Source organism: Grampus griseus (genome assembly GCF_964374135.1).
Source record: "Grampus griseus genome assembly, chromosome: 2".
Taxonomy (NCBI): domain Eukaryota; kingdom Metazoa; phylum Chordata; class Mammalia; order Artiodactyla; family Delphinidae; genus Grampus; species Grampus griseus.
The window spans coordinates 22,177,446-22,194,042 of NC_139018.1; the positions used below are offsets into that span (position 1 = coordinate 22,177,446).

At 36.6% G+C, this 16,597-nt stretch overlaps 1 protein-coding gene across 1 annotated transcript in view; it reads left to right on the forward strand.

The window, feature by feature from the left end:
* Window positions 1-12,348: 12,348 nt before the first annotated feature.
* The window catches only part of CEP128 (centrosomal protein 128), a gene marked incomplete at its 3' end in the record, with an annotated part of 415,333 nt that continues 411,084 nt past the window's right edge, over window positions 12,349-16,597 (forward strand). The window contains exons 1-2 of the mRNA XM_082649309.1: window positions 12,349-12,510; window positions 14,182-14,268. Of these exons, the coding sequence (XP_082505435.1) occupies window positions 12,364-12,510; window positions 14,182-14,268 (234 nt within the window). The 5' untranslated portion in view covers window positions 12,349-12,363. The remainder of the gene's footprint in view (window positions 12,511-14,181; window positions 14,269-16,597) is intronic.

Sequence of the window (16,597 nt, forward strand, 5' to 3'; positions counted from 1 at the left end):
ACCTTGCCGGTATACAACAGTACACTTTGTCTGCTTATCTTGGCTAGACTCATTTGTTTGAGCTCAGCTGTCTGGTCTGCTGATCCAAGCTGGAAGCCACTGGGGCAACCACGTTTCCCACACCTTCCGGTGGGATAGCGTGGGCATGTCCTCATGGTGATGGAAGAGTTGTGGAGGAGTAGGTTCCAGTGCGTAATCCCATTTCAAGCATCTGCTTGTGCCATGTCAGCGAAAATCCAATTGGCCAAAGTAGGTCAAATAGCTGAGCTCAGAGACAGGGGGTAACTCTACCTATAGTGGGAGGGCAGTGCATCTTGGGAGGGGTGAAGAATTGGAGCCAGATTATGCAAGGTACAACACTGTTCTGCATTTAATTTCTTCTATATACAATAGTGTGAAAACATTCTAAGTAGTTTGCTGAAAATCAAGTCCTTATGCTCAATGCTTGTATCTTGTTCTGGTTTTACAGTGTATAGGCATGGCTAATATCGAAGCTGTATTACTCAATTTTTCCCTTCTGGTCTGTAGAGGAAAGCATTATCTTTTGAGCATTTAACCTTGATTAATTCTTCACAGCTGAATTGCTCATTTTTAACTGGAGAATGAGGCTGATAAACTTCCTTTGTCTTGGTTCTTTATCCAAAATAGGGTTACAAACTCAACTGCTAATTGGGTAACACACTGCTGAAGCAGGCCCAGTGGGGACTGCAAAGGGCAAAGGGCAAGAGGAAGGTACATGACAAACTCCAGGGCAGCCACTATTTACGTCTGTGTTGCCATGGGAAAATTCATCCCCAGTGTTGCCAGATCTTTGGATTTTTCTAGAAAAACTGGAAATTAGATTTTTTATGTGAAGTCTCTTTGTTTTCAAATTAAGGTTTTAAGGTAACACAATGAGCGTTATTTAAAAATACATACTGGTTGGCTGGATTTGGTCTATAGTTCTCCACTTTTCATCCTCTGATTTAAACAGAATGGTGTTAGAAACTCGGGGATCCTAGCTCTGTCTTTGCCCAGGCTGATCTCTTGCCCAATCTGGAACAGTTTGGACAATTATTAGGGGTTGGCTGCACCCCTAGAGGGCTGCATTATTGTCTGCTGTTTCGGGAATAGTGTAGTTTGTATTTATTTTTTATCTGTCAGCAAACAGAGAGAGTACAATTCTAGGGCTTAACTACAAGTAAGAAATCCATCTTCTGTTTGTTAGCATCCATTTCTGTTTTTTTTTTTCTCTTGGGCTTTTGTTTATTGTTTTTTATCTTGACATGTTTTAATTTAATTTTTTAAACTGCCTCATTTATTTTAGAAGTATGTGTAGGTGTAAGAGTCTAAAATATCTGTGAGACAGGGAAAGAGTTGTTAAGTAACTTTATTTTCTTTTAAAACTGCACTAATTTTTAACAACTGGCAGATATATAATCAAGCAGCTACTAGTTTTATCTCCATGTCTGAGTAAACAGTCATTTTGTATGCCACATAGCCTTTTCCAGAAATGCCCCTGCCCCCTGCTTGATGGGTCCTGGTCCATGTGACTCTGCCTTCTTAACTCTAGCAAGGGGAGCAAAATGGAGCCCGGGGGCTGAGTCCTCCTGGCATCATCCATGGAGTAGAGGTATGTGTGTGTGAGAGAGATAGAGGAAGGGAGCGAGGGAGGAAGGAGGACGGACGAAGAGAGGAAATGGATGGCAACAACAGGAATAAGTGGAACATACAATAAAAAATCAAATCTAGTGTATTTGGAATATTAGTATATGTGTGTTAGTATACATATATACTTAATTCTGTAAATCAGAAGGTCTCAACTGGGAATGATTTTACTCACCCACTCACCCACCCATTCCTGCCCAGGGGATATTTAGGAATATCCGGAGATAGTTTTATAGCCATGCCCTGGTGGAAGGATGGGAGAGCTCTGCTTATTTGTCTCTTCTCTAGTTCCTCTGAGACAGATGGTTTTTAACTGAATCTCATTTCTTTGTCTCATCCATCTGTCAAACTTCTTCTCATCCTTCTAGATGGGTGGAAAGATCCTAACCTGACTCCCCTGGCATTTTGTCATGTTACTTAGTTCACCATATATAGAACTTTTACAAGTCTTTCTCTCCCATCATGGACTGTGACTTATTTACTTTCATCTTTCATTTTTGATTTAGTGACGATTCAGTAAATGACGAATGCATGAATCTGTTGTACCTCTTTGATTCTGTTGCTGTGGCTTATATTATCTCCTGGCTTAACTGAGAACTAGCTACTGGACTGGACAGTTGACTTGGATCTTTTTTTGTGAGGAGACTAGCAGTCCTCATTATGTTTAATTTTATTCCCCAACAAAAGATAATAAATTCAAATTGTAACATTACAATAAAACATTTAATTATTCAGGAGCAGGGCAAGACACATTATAATTAGCTCCCTCTTATGCGTCCTCGTATAGGTGGTAATAGATGCTGTTGAGTAGCCCAAGCAGTCTTAAGCTAAAGATTTGGCATGAGATCTCAACCACTCTGTCACCTTGGAAAATGTCCCCGCCACATGGAGCTGGCCTTGGGTTGTGGACAGTTGATGACTTGACGTTTGGTGTTCTTGATTCACTCTCAGTCCAGCAGATCTCCTCAGAGTGCCAGGTGTGTTAGAGTTCTGGGCCTTGTGGTGTCAACAGTGAATACGTAGAGTAAATGCCTCCCCTCATAGAACTTACATGAGGACTGGAACAAAATCCACACTTCTCTCAGCCTTGAAGCTCTCCATGTGCTGTCCCTAGCCTGCTTCTCAGACTTCATCCCATGCCACCTTACTCCTTGCTCTCTGTGCTCCTGCCTTTTGCTGTTTCTCAAACCTGCCAAACTCCTTCCTACTTCATGCGCTCTGCATTTGCTCTTCCGCCTGTCTAGAATTCGGTTCCCCCCAGATGTCCGTGTGACTGGTTCCTTCTCATCATTAAGTTCTCTGATTATGAGACCCCTGTCCTGACCACTTTTCTCTAAAAAAGCTCTCCCAATCCCATTTACTCTTAAATATTCTATTTTCAATTTTAGTTTTACTGGAGTATAGTTGATTTACAATGTTGTGTTAGTTTCCAGTGAACAGCAAAGTGAGCCAGTTATACATATACATATATTCATTCTTTTTTAGATTCTCATATAGGTTATCACAGAATATTGAGTCAAGTTCCCTGTGCTATACAGTAGGTCCTTGTTGGTTATCTGTCTTATATGTAGTTGTGTGTGTGTGTGTGTGTGTGTGTGTGTGTGTGTGTGTGTGTGTTCATCCCAAGCTCCTGACTTATCCCTCCCTGCCATGTTTCCCCTTTGGTAACCATAAGTTTGTTTTCGATATCTGTAAGTCTGTTTCTGTTTTGTAAATAAGGTCATTTGTATCTTTTTAAAAAAAATTTGATGCCACATATGAGTGATATCATATATTTGTCTTTCTCTGTCTGACTTACTTCACCTAGTATGATAATCTCTAGGTCCATCCACATTGCTGAAAATGGCATTATTTCATTCTTTTTTATGGCCGAGTAAAATTCCATTGTATATATGTACCACATCTTCTTTATCCATTCCTCTGGTGATGGACATTTCAGTTGCTTCCATGTCTTGGCTTTTGTAAATAGTGCTGCAGTGAACATTGGGATGCACGTATTCTTTCGGATTATGGTTTTCTTTGGATATGCCCAGAAATGGGATTGCTTGATCATAGGTAGTTCTATTTTTAGTTTTTTAAGGAACCTCCATACTGTTCTCCATAGCGGTTGTGCCAATTTACATTCCCACCAACAGTGCAAGAGGGTACCCTTTTCTCCACATCGTCTCCAGCATTTGTTGTTTGTAGACTTTTTGATGATAGCCATCCTGACCTGTGTGAGGTGATACCTAATTGTCATTTTGATTTGCATTTCTCTGATAATTAGTGATGTTGAGCATCTTTTTGTGTGCTTTTTGGCCCTCTGTATGTCTTCTTTGGAGAAATGTCTATTTAGATCTTCTGCCCATTTTTTAATTGGGTTGTTTGTTTTTTTGACATAGAGCTGCATGAGCCGTTTGTATATTTTGGAGATTAACCCCTTGTTGGTCTCTTTGTTTGAAAATATTTTCTCCTATTCTATGGGCTGTCTTTTCATTTTGTTTATGCTTTCTTTTGCTGTGTAGATGCTTTTAAGTTTAATTAGGCCCCATTTGTCTATTTTTGTTTTTATTTTCATTACCCTAGGACAGCAGTCCCAACCTTTTTGGCACCAGGGACCGGTTTCATGGAAGACAATTTTTCTATGGACCAGGGCAGGGGGGATGGTTTCAGGATGATTCAAGCTCATTACATTAATTTGCGCTTTATTTCTATTATTATTACATTGTAATATATAATGAAATAATTATACAACTCACCATAATGCAGAATCAGTGGGAGCCCTGAGCTTGTATTCACTTGCCACTCACTGATAGGGTTTTGATATGAGTCTGCAAACAATTGATTTGTTATGGTCTCCATGCAGTCAAACCTCTCTGCTAACGATAATCTGTATTTGCAGCTGTTCCCCAGTGCTAGCATCACTGCCTCAGCTCCACCTCAGATCATCAGGCATTAGATTTTCATAAGGAGTGTGCAATCTAGATCCCACACATGCGCAGTTCACAGTAGGGTTCACGCTCCTATGAGAATCTAATACTGCTGCTGATTTGACAGGAGGCGGAGCTCAGGCGGTAATGTGAGCGATGGGGAGTGGCCGTAAATACAGACGAAGCTTTGCTCACTCACCCGATGCTCACCTCCTGCTGTGTGGCCTGGTTCCTAACAGGCCATGGACTGTCTGGGGGTTGGGGACCCCTGCTCTAGGATGTCGATCAAAAAAGATATTGCTGCGATTTATGTCAAAGAGTGTTCTGCCTATGTTTTCCTCTAAGAGTTCTATAGTGTCCAGCCTTACATTTAGGTCTTTGATCCATTTTGAGTTTATTTTTTTGTATGGTGTTAGAGAATGTTCTAATTTCATTCTTTCATGTGTAGCTGTCTAGTTTTCCCAGCACCACTTATTGAAGAGAATGTCTTTCCTCCATTGTATATTCTTGCCTCCTTTGTTGTAGATTAATTGACCATTGGTGTGTGAGTTTATTTCTGGACTTTCTGTCCTGTTCCATTGATTTGTATTTCTGTTTTTGTGCCGGTACCATACTGTTTTGATTACTGTAGCTTTATAGTATTGTCTGAAGCCAGGGAGTTGGATTCCTCCAGCTCCATTTTTCTTTCTCAGGATAGCTTTGGTTATTTGGGGTCTTTTGTGTCTCCATATAAATTAAAAAATTTTTTGTTCTAGTTCTGTGAAAAATGCCATTGGTAATTTGATAGGGATTGTATTGAATCTGTAGATTGCCTTGGGTAGTATAGTCATTTTGACAGTATTGATTCTTCCAATCTAACTTTGATCTTATATGAATTTACCAAAAGGGTTTGAGGAGATTAAGTTACAGAGGAGGACTGACATAAAGAAGACAGATACAGGTGATAATTGTTTGTACATGGTAATCTCTGCTGGTTTGTTAACTTTTTCTCTTGAAGGATGAGGCAATCACACGTCCTACAGCTATTGAAACAGTGAGAAATGTATTAAAAATTTTGAACTTGGTTAGTGATTAGGCTTAAAATACACTCCCTAGCTCCCCTGACCTCCTTTAAATATCAGCATCATTACCTTGAATATGTTCTTTGAGGACAGCTGCCTTGGACAGGGACGTTTGAGGCACTTGGAGGCCACAGAGGCAATCACCTATTTAACATGCACTAGTCAGCCTTTGTGACACATTACCCCTGATGCTGGTTGCTTATCTTTTATGGAACAGCTTGCAAATCCTAATTGTTTTAAACTGGCTCTGAGGAAAAGAGGCTTGAGAATCAATAAGTTACAGCTCTCATACATACAAATGTGCATCATTATAATGAAGACAATCTGATGGCTCTTTAGGTCAAATAAAAAAGAGGTGGACTTGAAAGTTTGTAAAGACTCACTGCAAGTTCTCTTATTAAAGGGTTGAAATTACAGGGCTGAATGCAGTTTTCTTCTCTCGCAGTGTTCAGGTTTGCATATGGGCATTTGTTTTTGATGGATAGATCCTCAGTGGGAGAGAATTGATGAAGGGTTCATTACTTGCTCTGGTGGCCGTGTGTCTTCGTTATAAGGTTCATTAAGGCAGAAACAACAATATTTATGCCTTTAAATGCTGATGTGTTGGGAGCAGCTAAATAAACTATTCTAAGAATTGTACCATCTGTTTTCAGACCCAGAGCTTTCTCTAAGTCTCTGGAGACTTTCACCCAAGGTCACCCATCTTAGTCCTCTCCAGAGTCTTGGAAGAAGCTCAGCGTCTGAAAAGCAGACAATGTAAATAGTACTGCTTTCCCATCAATGGTAAATTTTGTTGTACCAGTAGGTGGTAGTAAGCTGCAGAGAGTATTTACTGCTTTTTCTCCAGTTAAAGGAAATGCCTTTCTCACGTTTAACCAGGATTTAGGTGATTCAGTTTCTTTAAATTGTTCTTTAAGAGTTCTTTAATCATTCTTCAAATTTAGCAATTCTTTTCTTTTGTCAACAAACATCATGCTGAAATTTCTTATGGTAATAAGAATGCATTTCTAATCCAGCTGAACTTTTTTCTTTTAACTCTTTAAAAATAATGATGAAGATTTTTCTTGAGCGTACTAGGTGTTTTTCTACTAGTCTTAATAATTCTTCTTTGGAATTCAAATTGTAGTAATGATTAAATATCATTCATGAACCACTTTAAATTTGTTTTCCAAAGCAGAATTTGATTGCATAAGCCATGCCAGTACACATTAATATATTTTCACATAGTCCTTCAATTTTTAAGTTCATTCCAGTATTTAGGATGTTTAAGAGAATCATTTTTTGAATCTAATGACTGTCGTTCAACAAAATTGCAAAGAAAGAATCATACATAATTTTAAAAAAATCATTCTTTTAGCTCACAAACTCATGATAAATGGTTTCTTTGGCCAGCCAGTACTCTTCAGTATGAAACATTAGAGATTGGCATTGAAATCCTAATTCTTTAGCTCATTGGTGAGAACTGGTGCCATGACCCTACCTAGATAGATGTTAGGAGACTAGGAAGAATGGTCAGGTAAGTTGCCAGGAAGGAAAAGGAAACAGCTGCTAGGAAAAAGGGGGTTCTGAATGTATAGCTTTTATTTAAACACATTTTCCAGGTTGTCAACTTGTTATTAATCTGCTATCTCTGAAGGGGATCTTTATATTTGTTTTTCTTTCTTTTAACTATATATTTTTCTTTCTGATTATTCAATCATTGTAGAAAATTCGGGAAGGATAGGAATGTTTAAAAAATAGAAATCGGCTGTAAACTCTACATGGTAAATACATATACTTTTATTTTCTTCCCCTTTTGTCATTGTCCTTTCCTGCTCCTCTAAATTAGTATATGGGTAATTTGCATTCACATACAGACATCATATAATGTTTATTACAAAATTGGGATTCATACTTTTATCCCTTGCATTGCTGTTTAATGTCTCCAGAAACAGGGTTTTAATGTCTGTGTACTGTTCTACTACCTGTATGTACTGTGTTTTAACCATTCTCTTATAATTTGAAATATAAGTTGTTTTTATTTTCCCGGTATTATCACTTCTCAGTAAATATCCTTATATATAAATTTCTGTATGTATTTCGGATGATTTTGTTAGGGGAAATTTTGGAAGTGTAGTTGGTAGGTTAAATGTACAAACTGCTGACATAACAGACAACTTATATCAACTTACACGTATCCAGTAGGAGAGGTTAGAAGTGTTCCTTCCCCTACAACCTGGCTAACACAGACATAATTATTTAAAGGAAAACAAGTTAATGGGCTAGAAAAGCATCTCACTGATAATTTATATTTCTTAGGTTTTAGATAGAACAGTTTTGCATGGCCATGCATATTTGTTTTTTTTTATGTTACTGCTCAGTATGCTTTTATCAACATGGAATGAATCTAATACTTTGGGCACAATTTCACTGGGGGGAAGATTTTCAGAGGCCTGAAAATCTTATTTTCATTAATGCCACTGATATTAGGGTAAACAGTACTTTTTTAAAATTAATTTTTTACTTGTAGTATAAAATAGTACATTCTTAATGGTCAGTGAAGAGTGTATAATTGGCGCTTACTGTTTTGTGCTTCTCTTCTTAGTTATCTTAAGGAGCTCTTGGGAACTATCTTCATGGGCCAACTCTAGTGGCCACTCCTTTCTCATTTGTTTCTCTTTTCCTCCATCAACTCCATGTCTGGGGAGTGGAGGTGTTGGCTGACTGGCATCTTTTGGTAAGATTGGACCTCTGCCACCATATCTGCCTTCTGCTTTGTGACATTTAGGGTCAGGTGCTCTCTCTGTTACCTATGAGAGGCGTGTTTGACCTTTTGAATTGTCTGTAATAGTTTTAGAAAGTGCTAAGTTTTTATCAACAATAAAATACTAATCTAATTTCTATTTTTATTATAAACAGATTCTTTAATGTCTTTAAAGTCCTTCAACCCTTATGACACGTAATTGAAGTCCTTTCATATGCTATAAAAGTGAATGTTTCATAAGCTATTAAAAAAAACTATGCAAAATTCTCAGATATATCTCACCTTAAAATCTTGATATTTCTACAGGAGTTCCATCAGATGCAGGAGTTTGAAAATCTTTTATTGCTCAAAGTAATTGAAATTAAAAGCTGAAGACTTTTGTGTGAAATAGTGAAATTCATTCTGGAAAGTGTGATTTTTTTCTTATTAAAAGTATGTAATCCTTCATAGGGGTGAGAGGTTTTTCTTTTTTAATGTGACAATTACAAATAATTTAGTTAATGCTGTTGTTAATTTTGTGTAATGCTGCTAAGATTTTCTGTTTTAAATTCATATATCCCATGTCTTTACTTGTTAATATTTATCAACTGATTATAATGTGTTTTCCATTAAGAAAGACTGCAAGGTACATATACCTGCGGTAAAAGTATAGAAGTGTGGTGTGGAAAGTTAAACACAAAATCATTCTGGTAGTTATCCCAGGGGAGGTGGGGCAGGAGTAGTACTGGGTGGAGGGTAGTGTGAGAGGGTACTAAGACTTTATTTATAGTGTTCTAAATATTTTATTAAAAATATTAGAAGCACACGTGTCAGAATGGGAAATAACAATATTAAGAATATATTCTTTAAAATAATAGGGAAATAAGGTGATAGAAATAGAATAAAGAAGACAGAAATAGAAAAGAATAATAATAACATTCTAGGTAGTAGATACATGCATGCTTGTTATATTAGTCTCTACTATTTTATATTTTAAATATTTTCTCAAATTTTAAAAAATAACCATAAAATTTTCAGTTAGCACTGTAGTCAAATTGAAACTCAGACTGTCTGCTCATTAGATGAGTCTGATACACCATTTATATCCATTGAAGTTGTGTGTAGATAACTGATTATTATTAAAAGTTTGGTACTCAAAAAAATCAGGTTGTCTCATAGATGGTTATCTTGTTTCCTGCTCTCACCAGTAGCCATTATAGTTAACATCTGGTTTCCAATGTTACCTTTTTATTCTGCGTGGTATCCTAACTCCAATTTAGTTTCCAGAATTTTAACTTATTAAAATGATATTCATTATACTTTTAGATACAAAATTTTGACAGATCCAGGCATAATTATTATTTTCCATTATACAAGAAGTAGAAGGAACAGGAAATAAAAACCCCTTTACTCTGAGGCCAATGATTTGATTTGTTTTTAAGGCTCTTTATTATATGCAGCATAGATATGTCACTTAGTTTTTTTCCTGGTGCCTAATACAGATTTCATATTGCTACTTGATTCCCAGCCTCCCTCATTTTGATATTTTTATGCTTAAATGAAATGAGAGGGGGTTGAAGAGGCTGTAGACAACATGTAAACCATGGCCTGCTGCTGCCTGTAATGATTTTTACTAACTGTTAAGATTGTTCGTAAGTAGTGTTTAGGGGACAGCAGAGCAAAGTAGAATGAAAAGAATACTGAAGGTAGAGAAGCCTGGCTGAATCCTGGGTCTGCATCCTTGGTCTGCTACTTAAAATCATTATATGGTGTTGGACTTGTTACTTAACAGCTCCCCCTCAGCATCCTCGATAGATTAGGGGTTAACTGCCCATTTTAATAAGTTATTATGAGAATTAAGTTGGATTGTCTGTGTGAGCATCTATATAGTACTTCGCATTGTAGCAGGCTCTCAGAAAATGTTGATTTTTCCTGTTTTCACTAATGGAAAATGTTGGAAAGTACATTTACATAGAGCAAATGATTTTAGGTCATGTGGCATACATAGATTTATGGGTGTGCTCACATGAGTGCACACAGGCGTGCAAAGACACACACACACACACCCGTGATTTCCTAAGTATAAAGGTGAACTTTACATTTAAGATTTCTTCTTAAGTTTATTCTTTTGGATTTAAACAGTTGTGATCCTCCAAAATCATAGCCAAACAATTGCTTCAGCCTGTTTCTTGTTCATGTTTTTTGACGATAGAGAGCTACATCATGGGCACTGTACCTTTGTACTTCTAGACAGGGGAAGGGGGCGAGAACCAGAGAAGAGAGGTGAGGAAGGAAGTTGAGAGACCTGGGCAGAGGAGAGGCTCGAGTGTGACAGGTGTTTGCTAGCCCTGTCTCAGCCAGTTCGAAGAAGTTGGATGTTCCGTTGACTCTTTTCCTGGTGCTACAAGGACAGACTGTATTTCACTTTGAAAAACCTAAACTCACAGCAAGCTTCCTTGCTTATCTTTTTATTTAGTTTTATTTTAATATTTTAAAAACATGACTACTTTCATTAAATGCTCGAGAATCTATACATATTTAGCAAATTCCCTTTATCTTGGCTTTAGATGTATGGTCATGTACTTCCCAGATGCATTCAGAATAAAGATCCAAAAATTTCAGATATTCTTGATTATTAAAGAGAGGTTTCATCATACTGTATTTCAAAGGCCAGAAAACTGGCCATATAGATTTTAGGAAGATTATAACAATTAATGTTAAAATAAAGATTATGTTAACCTTCTATTAAGCAGAAGATGAAATTATTGGAATACTCAAACTTTCACTTTTGATAATTGAATTTTCTCTGATGCTTCTTTGTTACAAATATATTTCATTTCTTCAATTTCTATAAAAGGTATTCTGAAACTTTTGAGATCGTCTTGCATGAAATAATTTTCTTTTGCATTAGATTGAAAATCGAGGTAAGGATGGGAGGAAAGCATATTTAGAGACTTTTCTACTGACGACATTATATTCAGGATGTTTGGCTTTCTGTTTTGGTGGAGATGTTGAAGATTCCATCTTCTCACACACTTGTTATTGTAGAGTTTGTACCTCTACTACTGCATTTGTTCAATTCTACTATATTTTAAATTAAGGTGTATGAGAGTGTTCACTGTACAGTGAATGGAATTCTTTTGTTTTAGGTCATTCTCTGTGTGTTGTATTTTTGTTTAAAGATGCACATGTTCTCATAGCTTAGTAGAATGGACATCAGACTAGGGCTTCCCTGGCAGTGCAGTGGTTAAGAATCCACCTGCCTATGAAGGGGACGTGGGTTCGAGCCATGGTCGGGGAAGATCCTATATGCCGCGGAGCAACTAAGCCTGTGCTCCACAACTACTGAGCCTGTGCTCTAGAGCCTGTGAGCCACAACCACTGAGCCTGTGCACCACAGCTACTGAAGCCTGTGCACCTAGAGCCCATGCTCTGCAACAAGAGAAGCCACCGCAATGAGAAGCCTGCACACCGCAACAAAGAGTAGGTCCCGCTGGCTGCAACTAGAGAAAGCCTGTGCACAGCAACAAAGACCCAATGCAGCCAAAAATACAAAATAAATAAATTAAAGAAAAAAGAATGGACATCAGACTAATATTGAGACCTGCAGGTTTTAGCCTTAGAGAATATCTGTGGTTTTTTTTTCTTCTTCATTGTAGAGATACCAATCTATATGTCTCATATACCTTACAGTGTTGTTGGTAGAGTTATGTGAGATACTGTATGTGAAAGAGCTTATAAAATTTAGGAGCATTGCACAAAACTAAGTGATTATTATTATTTGGAGTTGTAAATGTCTGAGGAATTGCTCATAAACCAGAAAAAACAAAGGAGGGAGAATTACATGTGGAAATGACTTGTGTTTTCAAGCTATGTGTTAGAAATTATGATGTGGCAAAGGGCTAATGTAATAAATACTTTAAAAGATCAAAAAGTAAATAGTTAAATTAATCTCTTATTTCTGTGCTCTTTACCATTTGATTGACCTTGACCTGGATTTATTTTTAAGGATTTTTGCACCTCAATGGCAGAATCCTCCAACGATTCAGACCACTTCCGCTCTCATGACCGATTGGGTCGATGGGCTGCCAGTTCAATACACAGGGAAACTCGAAATCGACCTACTGTGGATGTCACTGAGAAGGTCAACACTATAACAAGTACTTTACAGGTTAGTTTAGCAATGGTTGCATGTAATAGATTTTAACTAGGTTGAGCTAAGAAATGGTTTCAGTCGGTGTATTAGTTTTTTATGCCACAGTAACAAATTTGCACAAAACTAATGTCTAAAAAACCCAGAAATTAATTTTCTTACAGTTCTGTAGGTCAGAATCTGACCCTGGTTTCAGACTAAAAGCAGGATGTCAGTAGGGCTGTATTCCTTTTTGGAGGTCCTAGGGAAATATCTGTTCCTTTTCCAGCTTCTAGAGGCTGCCCACATTCCTTGTTTTGTAGCCCCTTCCTTCGTCTTCAAAGCCAGGAAGGGTGGGTTGAGTACTTCTTACATCATATCACTCTGACTACTCTTCTGCTTCCCTCTTCCACTTTTAAGGATGCTTGTGATTGAGTCCACCCAATAATCCAGGATAATCTCCTCATCTCAAGGTCCTTAACTTAATCATAGCTGCAAAATCCCTTTTGCCATATAAGGAAACATATACATAGGTTCGAGGGATTAGGACTTGGACATCTTTGGGGGCATTATTCTGCCTAACAGTCAGTAAAGAGATATTTGAAATATATAATAGGTTGTGGAAATGTTTTGGGATAAGGCAGTATTTCCAAATAAAATACTGTGGGAGTGAAACCAATAGGAATTATTACCATAGTTTACCTTCTTGTGGACATTTGCCTTTAGAGAAGTTGTTCATATTTTGGGTAGGTAAATTATTCATGGATGAATGATACTGAGATGCCATTTTTATTTAGAGGCTAATTTTTGACAGTGTTTGGAAGTTTGAGTGGCAGCAGTTTACATTCCCTCCATAGGAAAGGGCTTTGGAAAAGAGGTGGAGGAAGGGCAAAAAGAAAACTCAGACTTTTTTTCCTACCTCTTACTTCCGTTTTGCCTGGATAAACATGGATTTTGGCTTTCAATTGCTTTGGGTTAGTATGCTTAGATAAGAAGAGGCTAATTTCTGGTGGAGAAACCATAATTTGATTTAAAACTCCGGAGCCTTTTTCTTTCTAAACTTATTTAAATTAACATAATATTGGATTCTTGCAGTACAAATTCTTGTACTTTCCCACTACTGAAACATATTAGTAAGTATATATTTTTGAAAGAAATGCCTCCATTTACCTCTCAGGTGAAACCTAGCATATTTAGGTGGAAAGCATTTTTATTGTAATTACAAACAAATTTTATAGCTAAAAGTTAAAGGATATTTTGTTTTCTTTTCTCTTAATGGAGTCCTTGAGGTAAAGTAATAACTGAAATAACATTGATCCTAATGATTTGCTTGTCATGAACACAATCGACTAGATTTTTCTCAGGATTTCTCTTCTATAAAGAGGGTCTGAATTAGTTGAGGTGCACAAATTGACGATGAGGATTCTTTTCCAATTTATGGTTTTGTTGCCAACTTATTATGGAACCTTGGATAAGGATTGAAATTTTGTGCTTCAGATTTCACACAAGTAAATTGCAGATGGATTTGAGTTTCTCTGTCAGTGCTGTTAATAAGATTTATTTGATATTTATGAAGTATATTACCCAACTTAATTATTATATAAATTGTACCTTTTGCAAATGGGTGACCTAGCTGTTTGATATGCCGCTAAGATTGATTGGGGAAAACATTGTTTGGAGCAATTAATAAAGTCCACTTTCTTTCTTTAGGACACTAGTCGGAACCTGCGGCAAGTTGACCAGATGCTTGGACAGTATCGAGAATATAGTAATGGACAGGCGGGGGCTATAGAACACGTAAGAATGTTTACATATGTTTGCATTTACTCTTACCCACCTTTTTGGAAATTTAGTTGTTGAGGAGTATGGATGTGAGATAAAGGACGTAACCACTGTGAATAGCTTTAGCTTTTCAACTGCTTTATTATTTTATAGTTTAAATTTAGCTTGTCAGATGGCTTGCCAGCTAGTCTATATAGATTAGATTCTATTGAATTTGAAAGCTTTACTTTTTTATTTTGGCTGTGCCACATGGCTTGTGCGATTTTAGTTCGCTGACTAGGGATTGAACCCTGGGCCCTCGGCAGTGAGAGCATGGAGTCCTAACCACTGGACCACCAGGGAATGAATGAATAAAATGAACATTTTTTAATTAATATTTTGCTAATTCTGTCTCTTATTTCCTTCTTTTGGAATTTGCTAACTCATCTTCTGTAAACTCTTAGAAAACCAAAGAAATTTATTCCTTCACGTTTCTAATTATGAGTATACACTCTAATAAGATTAGTATTACATGTGTGCTATAATGATAGTTTTATATATATCTGTGCTGTACTGAGTTGTCACATAAGCCCCAAGTTTAATTGATTATTTGTTATTTTCTTTTTACAAAGCAGAAGTATAGTCATCATTTGCTTGTAATTGGAAGCTAATTGCTTGAGCACAGGGAACATATTTTCTCTCATAAGGTTTTTTTTACTACTTTCATTTAGAAAATAAACTTGGACTTTCTTGTATCTACCAAATTTTTATTATTTATGGTATATTTGCAGATGGGGCCATAGACTTTATATATTTGGGTAGCTCATGAAATGTTTTAGATTTAACTACCTTATTAATAATGGGAGTTAATTCTTTGCTCTTTAATTTATTAGTAAGAAAATAAAAACATTATTAACTAGTAGCAGAGAAAAACCTACTTTGTTAGGTTGAATATTAGACAAATTTCCCTTGAATTGAGCAATTGGGAAATAAAACTATGTATTAAGTGAAACTTCTGTACAGGTAAGCTTTTAAAACACAGAATGTGTTCTCCTAGAATTGGTAGGCCTAGAATTGAATAATGCTGAGCTCTGGGGGAATAGTTTTATACATGGGAAGTAGATAAGCTCAACAGGTATTTCTTTCCCATCTGAATTGTAAGTACCTAGACTGCAAAGCCACTCATTTAAAATAGGACACAGGAAAATAAGATTCTTTCCTTTTACTTTAGGCTGTTCCTTGTCTGGTCTAGAGTCTTCCCCTTAGATTCCTCAAATTCTTGTTCTATTAAAGTAGTTGCCTCTCAATGATTTCTGCTCCCAGCATGCCAGAGGGGGATGTCACTCATTGCCTTATATTTACACTCCCTCGATAGAGCAATGATTTGCACCCTATCACCTGTAAATAACCTGGGGGGGCACCTGCTGTAATCTATGGGAAGATGTGCAAATCAGAAAGAGTATTTCTCACAACAAGTGAATCTGGTGGGCTGCTCAGTGAAAATTGCTTTCTTAGCATTAAAATATTTACTGTTACGAAATATAGCAGTAAAATGGGCATACCTAAAAATGAGTGTATGTAATGTGCCAACTATCATGTGATTTATCTGAATCTTTCTATTTGTATTCTTTAAGTCCTCTAAGTACATGATAGTATTATCCTCTATTTTAAAAAATTTAATTATTGTGTGTTCTGTTTAGGGAGGGACCCTGGAGAGTGATTCGTTTGTTTCTTTCTTTTGGAGACTGTGCTCCAGCTCATGCAAGTTCTCTTGATGTAGAACCTGCTATTTTTTTTCAACAGCCTGTAACAGGCTAATCCATTTTCAAATTATTGTTATTGTAATTATTATTTTATTGAGGTATAGTTGATTTACAATGTGTTAGTTTCTGGTGTACAGCAAAGTGATTCAGTTATACACACATGCATATATATTTTAATATTCTTTTCCATTATGGTTTATTATAGGATATTGAATATAGTTCCCTGTGCTATAGAGTAGGACCTTGTTTATCTACTTTATATATAATAGTTTGTATCTGCTAATCTCAAATTCCTAATTTATCCCTCACCTATCCCCTTTCCCCTTTGGTAACCATAGTTTTCTATGTCTGTGAGTCTGTTTTGTAAATAAGTTCATTTGTATCATATTTTAGTTTCCACATATAAGTGATATCATATGATATTTGTCTTCCTCTTTCTGACTTACTTCACTTAGTATTATAATCTCTAGGTTCATCCAATGTTGCTGCAAATGGCATTATTTCATTTTTTATGGCTGAGTAGTATTCCATTGTATATATGTATATACCACATCTTCTTTTCCATTCATCTGCTGATGGACATTTAGGTTGCTTCCATGTCT